Here is a 10,472-nt window from a genome sequence, read left to right as displayed (position 1 = left end):
AACTCATCCTTATCTCCTTAATTAAGGGATAACTTCCTCAATCAAAGGGATAACTGTTGCATGTCTTCACATAGACTTCATGTTTGATTTTCTCCAACTAATTAACTCAAGATGAATTAATTAATAATTTTTCAAACAGCTAATGAGACTAAATTCGAATTTTAATTCAGGGACTAATTAAAATTGGAATCTATCCCAAAATGTTATTTTTAGCATTTCTATTTTTTTGTTATTTCCAACAGAGTTGGAGTATATCCTGAAATACTATTTTAGCATTTCTTGTTGCCATTTTCAACACTCCCTCTCAATAAAAAAGGCATTCAACTCAAACCCGATCCTGAACCTTTGGAATGTTTTGCATGCAACACTTCTCTCAAGTGTTGTTGCTCCAACAACTCCAAAAACAAACAATATCCAACCTGAATCAGAATGATGCCTCTGTCATCAAAGTCTCTAACTGTTATTGCCTCTGTCAATTGAAAACTCTGCGCTTCTACTGACTCAACCTTTCTGCACTGTTGTCAATCCTTCTCTACGCTCTTCACTATCTGACTGCTCTAGCCTCTATCACTTTGATCTCTGACTGCATCAATCACACTGATTCCTCCTGCTTTATCCGTGCTATTGCTAGTCCTGTCTCCTATAACTACATTGGCACTGCACCTCCTCTCATCATGTTGTATCGTGCTACCCACTGTTGCACTACAACTCAGTTACTGAGAAGTAAGTAACTACTCTCCCAAATGACCTCTTTGTTGGGCTAGAAACACCCTCTGATGTTGAAGCTCCCTCTGTCGCCCATCCACATCTGTCTGTACCCACTTAGCCAATCCTGCTACTACTCGTCGGGGCTCCCATAGAAAGGTCTAATCAAAGAGGTTGGGTACCTCAAGGATCCTACCCCTATTTCAGCCTTCTTGGGACTATCACTTCACATCACCCCACCTCACACCCGGAGGTATGGATGCATGTGATCCCTCTGCCCACATGGCTCGAAATTTCCCCCTCCTGGAGGTCTCTGCATGAGTGGATGCCTCCACTCGGTCTCCTCTCGGCTTCTCTAGTTGTGGCTGCTCCACAACCTCTTGAAGTTGCTTCACCAATTGTGGCTCCTCCACAATTTTCTAAGACTTCTTATGGCGTTGCATGTTGAGAGGTAATGTACTATCCCTCTCAACCACCAAGTCTCCAACATTTGCCTTGCTCCTCAAGGCTTTGCATGCATCTTAAACCTCAGGAGCATACAGGTTCTTGACTCGTGAACTGATCTACTTCACCTGTCTCGTGGTGATGTGTCTAAGGAAAACCTTTCCCTTACTGAAGACTACATCATAGCTTTGTCCTCCAACATCACAATCGATACTAAGTTCTTCTTCAGTCCTGGCACATACTTCACATCTGTCAAGGTGATGCGAGCTACATGCTCCCTCTGAAAAGCAACCGTGCCCACTCCTGAAACACTATACTTTTCATCATTACCCATCTCTATGTGCATCTGGAGCTCTTTCTCCTCCAAGGCACTGAATAAACTCTTATCGCCGGTCATATGGAATTAGGTTCCACTGTCAAGAAACCAACCACAACCCATCATCGATGAAACCATGCACGCGATGAGGGTAAAATCCAATTCGAACTGAGAGGCCAATGCCTCACCTTCAAATCCTTCCGAGGATCCCTTCTTGGATTTCTTCAATGGACAATTAGTTGCATAATGGCCCACCTCATGACAATTAAAGCATCGCACTTTAAATTTGTCAATCTTCTTCCCTCCATGAGAAGAACTCGACTTGGGATGAGAATCCTTCTCCTTCCCTTTCCTTGCCTTAATGCTAAGGCTAGATTTTCTTCATCATCCTTGGATGAAGAACCATCTCTGGTGCTCCTCCTGATCTCCTCCTGCATGAGATCCGACCACAGTCATTCCTAATCTTGCAGTTTCTCTCTTCCGTTCATTGAGTCCTGGTAGCTATGCCAGCTCTTAGGAAGACCGAGGAGAGAAAGACTCACCATATCATCATCGGTTGCCGTGATTCCTACACTTCCAAGCTCATCTCTACATGTGGTGAGCTTGTTCAGATATGTAGAGATCATGTCGCCCCTTTCACACTTGATTTTCCGAAGCTTTTCCTTCAGCACCAGCTTCCTCTGGTCGTTGTTGTTCTGATATAGATCCTTCAATGTCTTCCACATTGCAAACAGAGTCTCCTTCCCATGGAGACTTGAGACAATATGGTCTCAAACTCCCTCCAAAAGAATCCTCCTCGCTCTCGCCACACATTTCTTCCATTCCGCTAATTCTTGGGCATTATCTGCTGCTAGGTTGGGGACTTCTTGATCAATGAAGTCCTTCAAACCGTTGTCCTCTAATACCGCTTCCATGCGATCCTTCCAGGCTATGTAATTTGAGCTGCCATCCAGGGCATACTTGAGTCTCAAGCCATTGAACACCATTGGTGAACTTTGAGATGTGATAAGAAATCGATTTTGTACCTACAATAAAAAACTTCAAACTTTGAACTTCTCCCTTCTTTGTATATGGTTCTCTGCTTTGATCACCTTTGCTCCGATACCATGTAGAAATTTCGTTGTAGATTAATCTGATTATGCAATGTACTAAAGAAAAATACTTAATCTACTTCTACAATCAAACTTGCGGAAGCTTAATCGATTTTGAGCAAGATCAATCGAAACACATATAATAGAGAAGAAGATTCAATCACACATGAAACACAAAAGAATACTCTGGGGAAAGCCTTAGCTAAAAACCCCGCTATCTGTATTATCATACAAGTGGAAATATCTCAGGATTACACAAAGTTGTAGCTCACAAGCTATCCAACTCTCAGTACAATCCCTCACTGCTGCTCATAGACAGAATAGACAACACATATGTCTTCCTTCAGTCCTCCAAGCCTCCTATTTCGTTGCGCAGTTTCTCTTGGGTCCCCCAACTACAACGTATGTGATTCTCACCTCACACACAACACTGACCTTTGAAGTAACTACGCAACATTGAAGGAGATAATTCCTTCTGCATGGATGAGTTTCTTATATAGAAAAATTCCTCCAACTGATAACATGCATGAGTTATTTATGAGAGAATATTCAGTTATCTGGAGAACACTAGTTGCATGCATGCATGCATCAACTGACTGAACTCACAATTAGTTCCTCCAACTGTTTGGAACTAATTTAACTGGACTTAAATCAGTTAACTGAGCTAACTAATTACAACTCAAATACAACTCATCATTATCTCCTTAATTAAGGGATAACTTCCTCAATCAAAGGGATAACCGTTGCATGTCTTCACATAGACTTCATGTTTGATTTTCTCCAACTAATTAACTCAAGATGAATTAATTAATTTTTTTCAAACAGCTAGTGACACTAAATTTTAATTTTAATTCAGGGACTAATTAAAATTGGAATCTATCCTGAAATTCTATTTATAGCAATGCTATTTTTAGCATTTCTATTTTTTACTATTTCCAACAGAGTTGGAGTATATCCTGAAATGTTATTTATAGTAATGTTATTTTTAGCATTTCTTGTTGCCATTTTCAACAAAAAAATCTACACAATAAAATACCAACGTGTATACCTTGAAATGACAACGAAGCGACACTTGTTTATGAGCGTGACAATTAAAACGTAAAATTGCAACATTCAAAATACAAGTGGCGACACAAGTGTCAACTACAACCAAAAGGTGCGCTATGCCATTGGAAAGTCTCTAACACATATTTTAATGATGAATAACATCACCTAGTGCAAGATATTTCATTGGAGCTACCTCTTGAAGATGCCCCATAGTGCTCTTAATATGTGTGAGAACGAACAAAATGGGTTCATGCATGGGTGCAAGTGACAAATGTAAATGAAAGAAAACACATGAAAGAGTGAAAACAGACAAAAAATCACATTTGGGAAAGATATAGCAAGCGAAAGAAACACATGTAAGAGAAAAATAAATTAAAAGAAACACTTGCAAAAGCAACAGAGATAGTTGAAAAACTCACCTGAAAGATGGCGCATTCACAACCAAGAATGAGAGAATGTTCCTTAAATTGAAATAGTGCACAAAGCTCAAAAGTTAAAGAAGAATATAAAAATTAGCTCTATACTAGACTCTTTATAAAATGAGAGCATACATGTAATTAGAGTTGAGATTAGTGAGTGTGCTTTGTGTAGATAAGGAAACTAGGAGCCAAGAGTGAATTGTCTGACTTGAAGAAATACACTCTCGTTGTCAATAAGGAGTGTGGAATCACTAGCTACAGGTTATTCCCTTAAACTGACATTGATAAATATATAATCACCTTCACAGGCAGCTACATAATCAACTATTCACAAGGAGTGCACAATGAATACCTTTGGGAATTGCGTAGTCACTATTTCTAGAGACTGCACAACCACTTTCATTGAGGACCCTCTAATCATTGTGGCTAAGAGATATGAAATCACTATCACTAGGGACTTCACAGTCACTATCACCAATAGTTGTGAAATCAATACTTAAGAGAGAGTGCACAACAATGAGATTGTGAGGTATGCTTAGCATTTCTTGCGGTGTGTTCCTATGAAGACATCAAGAGCCGGACATGTGAAAACAAGTAGTTCGGCACTTAGAAGTCCCAAAGGCATACTTGAAAACTATATAGCATGATCAGGCATGACCCTAGTGGCTTGAAATAAAGGATGGCACAACCATAAGGAGGGTCCAAAATTTTGATGAAGGAAAAATTTTGGAGGGTGTTTGTCGCAACAACAACACTTAGTGACACACTGGAATAACTCCAACTTCTCTATTTAGGTCTAACCTAAAGAATGAGGTCTATCCTTCTAGAAGTATTGCCACATTATATTTATCACCCTAGCTTCCGTAGTTAGCTTAGTTACATATGTCTTCTCTTCTATTCCTCTTATCTGATTAACACATTTCTCAAGACTAGTCAAACATCAGTGGTTTCGATTAGGGAGTAGGAGTATGTAAATTCCACACGTTTAAGATGTTTATAGTTTTATTATCATCTCTAGTTTTCCTTTATTTCCAACAATCCCATTTAGTACCACGGTGGAGTCAGTTCAAGAAATCACAAGCATTGGTTCACTATCAATATGCATGTTCAATACCCTGACAAAGTTGTTTGCTTCACCTCTTTGTGGAGGAAGCTTTTCCCTTATTTCACCCTATATTTAATTTTTTACCTTATTCTTATTGACATTTCATAGGAATTTATTTTTCCAAAGGAGGAAGAGGCATATCGACTTCTTTAACAAGAAAGAGAGGTTGTTCCTTTTTTTGCAGATACTTTTATATACACACCTCTAAAATTAGTGTGCCCACTTAAGTTTTTCCTCCTTTCCCTTCTCTACTTGGTTGTGATGAAACATTAAAACAAATCAATATAAAGGGTTAATTCAAGGAATGAATATCCTATAATAGATATGGTCATCTTCTTGAGCTTTCACTCAAGACATAATGTATTTTTCGTATGTGCATCATTGACCTTAAAAGATATTTAGTCCCAAAAAAAGAAGTAGAGAAACTATAATCCAAGAATTTCTAGCTATGAGAGTTTTCCTTATAAAGTTCTTCCACATCACCATAGAGCCAAACAAGCTGACTTTCATACATGGTCATACTAAACAAAGAGAAAATAAAAGAGACAGGACATAACAAGTAAGACAAAAAACATGAAAATAGAGAAAATGTAACGTCTAATATGAAAAGAAGAATGCAAGTATGGTGTGAAGTAGAAGAAAAACTAAAATTCACTTAAGCCTAAATATAACCTAACTCGGTAGAAGATTAGAGCTAATTGAAGTGAAACTTCCAATGCAACCATAGAAGTTGTTCCTAACTAGTAACATGAAAAATAAGAATGAGTTAATACCTAAATAAAACAATGTATAGAAGTAAATATATTTACCTAGATTAGGTGTAAAGGTAAAGCTGGCTCTATCCAACCTCCAAACTTACTACACTAGATATGATGGTAAACATGAATACCTTGGAGACCCTTCTCAAACATACATCCATACATGTCAAGCTCAAGATAGTGTTAGGACTTATTATTAACAACTGAAATTGTCATATATGATTCCTCCAACAAATCAACAGTTAGACCATAAAAACAACGAACTCAAAAAGATATAAATCCATGAGAAAGATGAAGCATATGAAACATAAACTGATCTTGTTCAGAAACATCATCAAGGCTATGTAGATATTGTATGCTACCAAACTTTGCATACATATCTAACTCGAAACCACCTCTGAACAAGTGATCATGAATTGCTTTCCCCTCCTCCGGAGCCAACAGTCGGGCACAAGCAGGGAAAGCACCAGTAAAAGTAACTGAATTAGGCTCCACGCCCAAGTTTTTAATTTTATTAAAAAGTATCAAGGCTTCATCGAAATATCCCTTCTGAGCATAGCTGGCGATCATACTATTCCAAGCCGCCACATCTCTTTGAGGCATTTTGTCAAACAAGTGGCGTGCATCATCCATCTTTCCCAATTTGGCATACATACCCAAGAGAGCACTTGCCACTACAACAACCGATTCGAACCCATTTTTTATAATGTGATCATGGGCACACTTCCCTTGTTGCAGGGCTGATAAACTATCACATGCCTTGAGAACACAGGGAAACATATAGAGCCGAAGAACTTCCTCGTGGAAACCAAATCTAGCATACCCTATGATTATCCCATTCCATAAGTAAATATTTGGGTTTTCCGCTTTCTCAAAAACTACGCAGGGATTCTCCAGGCTACCACACATAACGTACATGCTGACGAGTTTCGTACATAGCGCAACGTTGTGATCAAACCCAGTAGCAATCATGTGGTTATGGACTCGCTTACCTTCTTTTAAGTGCTTTTCTGTTGGCACAGGCCTCTAGTAGAGAAACGTAGACTTGAGAATCCACCGGAATGTTCTGCTAATCCATGATATTCAGGAGGCCTAGTGCATCCTTCAGTAGGCCATTGATACAAAGCGAGATCAACTCTATCCCATGGGCATGTGGATTCTCTTCTGCTTCCACCGTCTCCCGAGCAAAATTAGTTGTTGTTGCTCCTGTTGTTGTTGTGCAGGCGGTGGTGGAAGAAGAATAAACCCGGGTGAATTCAGAAGTGTACTTGTGTTGCGTATCCCGTCGAAATCGACCAAGAAAAGTCAAGGCCATGACCTAGAAATTGAAATAGGGAATTCCTGTCAACATGGGGTAGTTATTTGTGTATCATAACAGAAGACATTTAACAATACAAATTTCGTAGATTGTAATCGCCATGACTTAGAAATTGAAATAGGTGGTTACTGTCAATGTGTGCATATGATCTATGTCATAACAAAAGGAATTTAACAATACAATAGTTGTAGGTTGTAATCACCACTTCTGTAACATGGAATATGTCAATAAGTTCATTGCAGTGTGGCTTGAGTGGTTTGTCGATTTAGTAATACAACCCCTACTCAATTTGATGGTATAATTTTTATTTTTTACCTTCATAAAATTGAAGCTACATATAATGATTTTATTTTTATTTTTTTATAAATATCTATTTGAAAGTTGAAGTTACATATAATGATTTTTTTTTTTATAAATATTTATTTGAAATTTTATTGGACAATGCAAAATGATGTCGCTTTGTTTATTTGTGCCTTGGATGGGGCGGCGTTCCCCATCCTAATAAATTCATGATTGGGCTACGCATAAAAAAACCAAAATGTCACGTTCCAATTGTTATCAATTAGTGGTCAATTATTAACTAAAACCTTACTACTAACATGAAAATATGCATTAATGACGGAGTCTCTTGATTACAAAAATGAAATGATGACAATGTTTTCTATTACATATATATTTAATAAAAATATTTTTAAAATGAGTTATAAGTTAAATTGTCATATATTAAAAAAAAAATTGTTATATATTGAACTATTGTATTAAAAATATTAGGAAAAAACTTCTTGGAGATTTTTCTAGGAGACCTTTTGTAAATCGTCAAGATTTGTAGCAAGTGATGGAGGTAAGAAACAGAAATAAGGGCAGTAAGAGTTGGAAATTTTTTCGTCTCAGAAGTCATTGTTAGTAGGAAGGTCAAACACCCGAGACAAACTAAAATCATCGAAAACAAATTTCAAGGACCGTTAGTTAGCGAGAATATCTTCGTCTCGGAGTCCACCTCTCAGAAGTTTCAAAAGGTGTGTACAAAGGAAAAGTCTGAGATCTGAAGATGACAATAGACAATAATCTTCATGCAACAACTGACATAGAAGAATCTCCATCTCGGAGGCTTCTTCTCGGAAGCTTAGAAAGGAGGTTATTTGCGCTTGGGTTCTAAATCGTTGACTTCCAAGATTACTTCCATCGGTCACGAGGTATGGTCGTGTGAGCCCTGGGATTTAAGCATTGTGGTTGAATGTGGAGTGAAGATTAAATCAAGTCCTCTATTTGATGATGAATTTTTTTAATTTTTTTTTCCGCAGGCATAAAGCCACCATTAAATGGTTTATTATGCCAAAGGTATATTGTTTAATAAATTGGTTGCTATCGCTTGTAGATTTCTTTCATGAATTCAACACTATTCAGTTGTGATCAATTAGTTGTCAATTTTCAATTAAAATCTTACATCCTTAAGACCAGCATGAAAATATGCATTGATGACTCAGTCTCTTCATTATAAAAGTGAAATGATGGCAATGTTTTCTATTCAATAGATATTTAATAAAAATATTTTAAAAGTGAGTTATAAGTTAAATTGTTATATATCAAAAAAATGAATAATAAGTTTATATATTAAAAAAAAATGGTATATATTAAAAAAATTAATAATAAGTCTCAAAAGAAACCTCTTGGAGATTTCTCCTAGAGACATTTTTGTAAATCATTGAGACTTTTGGCAAGTGGCGGGGACAAGAAATAAAAATAATGGGTGGAAAGTGTTGGCAATTTTCCTATATTTGAGGTCAATGCTAGCTGAAAGGTCAAACACCCGAGACAGACTTAAATTGTCGAGAACAGACTTCAAGAACCGTTAGTTGGCAGGAATATCTTCATATCGGAGTCTGTCTCTGAGAGGTTTCAAGAGATGTGCACAAGCGAAAAGTCTAAGATTTGAGCTCCAGGGGCGAGAGTAGACGAGAATCTTCATGCAACAGCTGACAGAGAAAAATCTTCGTCTCAGAGGTTTCTTCTCGTAAGATTAGAAAGGAGGTCATTTGCGCTTGGGTTCTAAATTGTTGACTTCTGAGATTACCTCCATCGATCACGAGGCATGGTCATGTGAGCCTTGGGTTATAAATGTTGGGGTTGAATATGGAGTGAAGATTAAATCAAGTCCTCTATTTGACGATGAATTTTATTTTTTCTTGTATGCATAGAACCACCATTAAATGATTTATTATGTCGAAGATGTATAGTTTAATAACTGGGTTTCTATCGCTTGTAGAGTTCTTTCACAAATTTAGCATTATCCAATTGTGATCAATTTATAGTTGTCAATAATTAACTTAAAGCCTTACATCCTTGCGACCAACATGAAAATACATATTAATGACCGAGTCTCTTCATTATAAAAGTGAAATGATGACAATGTTTTCTACTACATATATATTTAATAATAAAAAAATTAAAATGAGTAAAAAGTTAAATCGTTATATATTAAAAAAAATAGATTCTCCCTAAACAAACTTTCTAACTTGTCGTATAAAACTCACCTTAAATTGGCACAGCTAATCCATTTTGACTTATGGTCCTCAATTGATGCCATGCCTGCATTGAAAGCAGAAAAAGAGGGTCGCACCACCATGGATAGGCAAGGCAAGAAATTAAATAAACTAGAGATTCGTATGAGAAGTCGGCACATAAGTGATTGTACTGGCAGCGCAGAAAATCATCAAGTTAGATGTAACAATTGTGGTAAAAATTCATGTAAAAATATATATAAGACCACGGTCATGCGACATGTATTCCAACCTTAACGGTGGGCCAAAACATCCTAGTGGGGTGTCACTTCGGTTATTAATGGCTAAGGAAATTGGAAAAGGCAATTGTAAAGGCTTTGGAAAGGCAAGAGGCATTATTTGTCATTTTATTTATGAAAATTACGGAAATTAGGAGAAAAGGAAGGTGAAAGGTCACATGTTGCATGAGAGGAGGAAAATGAAGGAAAATAATGGAAAATGAAGAAAATAAAGGTCTCATTGATAAAAAGGATTCTGAGGATCAGTTCATAGACTTTTGTCAGTTCAATTTTGGAGCTCATTTTCTACTCTCTCTCTCTCATACTCTTGGTTATTTAGAGTTTTATTGGAACACTCTTGGAAGAGTGTGGCATACTTGGGATTTGGAGCAAGAAGGTAAAGGGAGAGCATGAAAGCACAAGAGGACATTGGGATCAATAGCTACAGTGGAATTGCTTTGCAGGTATCGAGTTGCATGTATGGTTTCCTTGC

General features: G+C 37.2%; 1 protein-coding gene across 1 annotated transcript; it reads right to left on the bottom strand.

Annotated features, from left to right (window-relative positions):
- Positions 1-6,149: 6,149 nt before the first annotated feature.
- On the bottom strand, positions 6,150-6,803 carry LOC149260785 (pentatricopeptide repeat-containing protein At5g27110-like). The gene has a single exon (XM_089460968.1). It carries the CDS (start codon positions 6,801-6,803, stop codon positions 6,150-6,152), a length of 654 nt encoding a protein of 217 aa, XP_089317094.1.
- Between the last annotated feature and the right edge of the window lie 3,669 nt (positions 6,804-10,472).

Source organism: Pinus tabuliformis, chromosome 6 (genome assembly GCF_031772625.1).
Source record: "Pinus tabuliformis cultivar Carrire ecotype Pingquan chromosome 6, CPIR1, whole genome shotgun sequence".
Classification (NCBI taxonomy): Eukaryota; Viridiplantae; Streptophyta; class Pinopsida; order Pinales; family Pinaceae; genus Pinus; species Pinus tabuliformis.
Note: the sequence above shows the minus strand (reverse complement) of the source record. Positions and strands in the feature narration are given on the sequence as shown.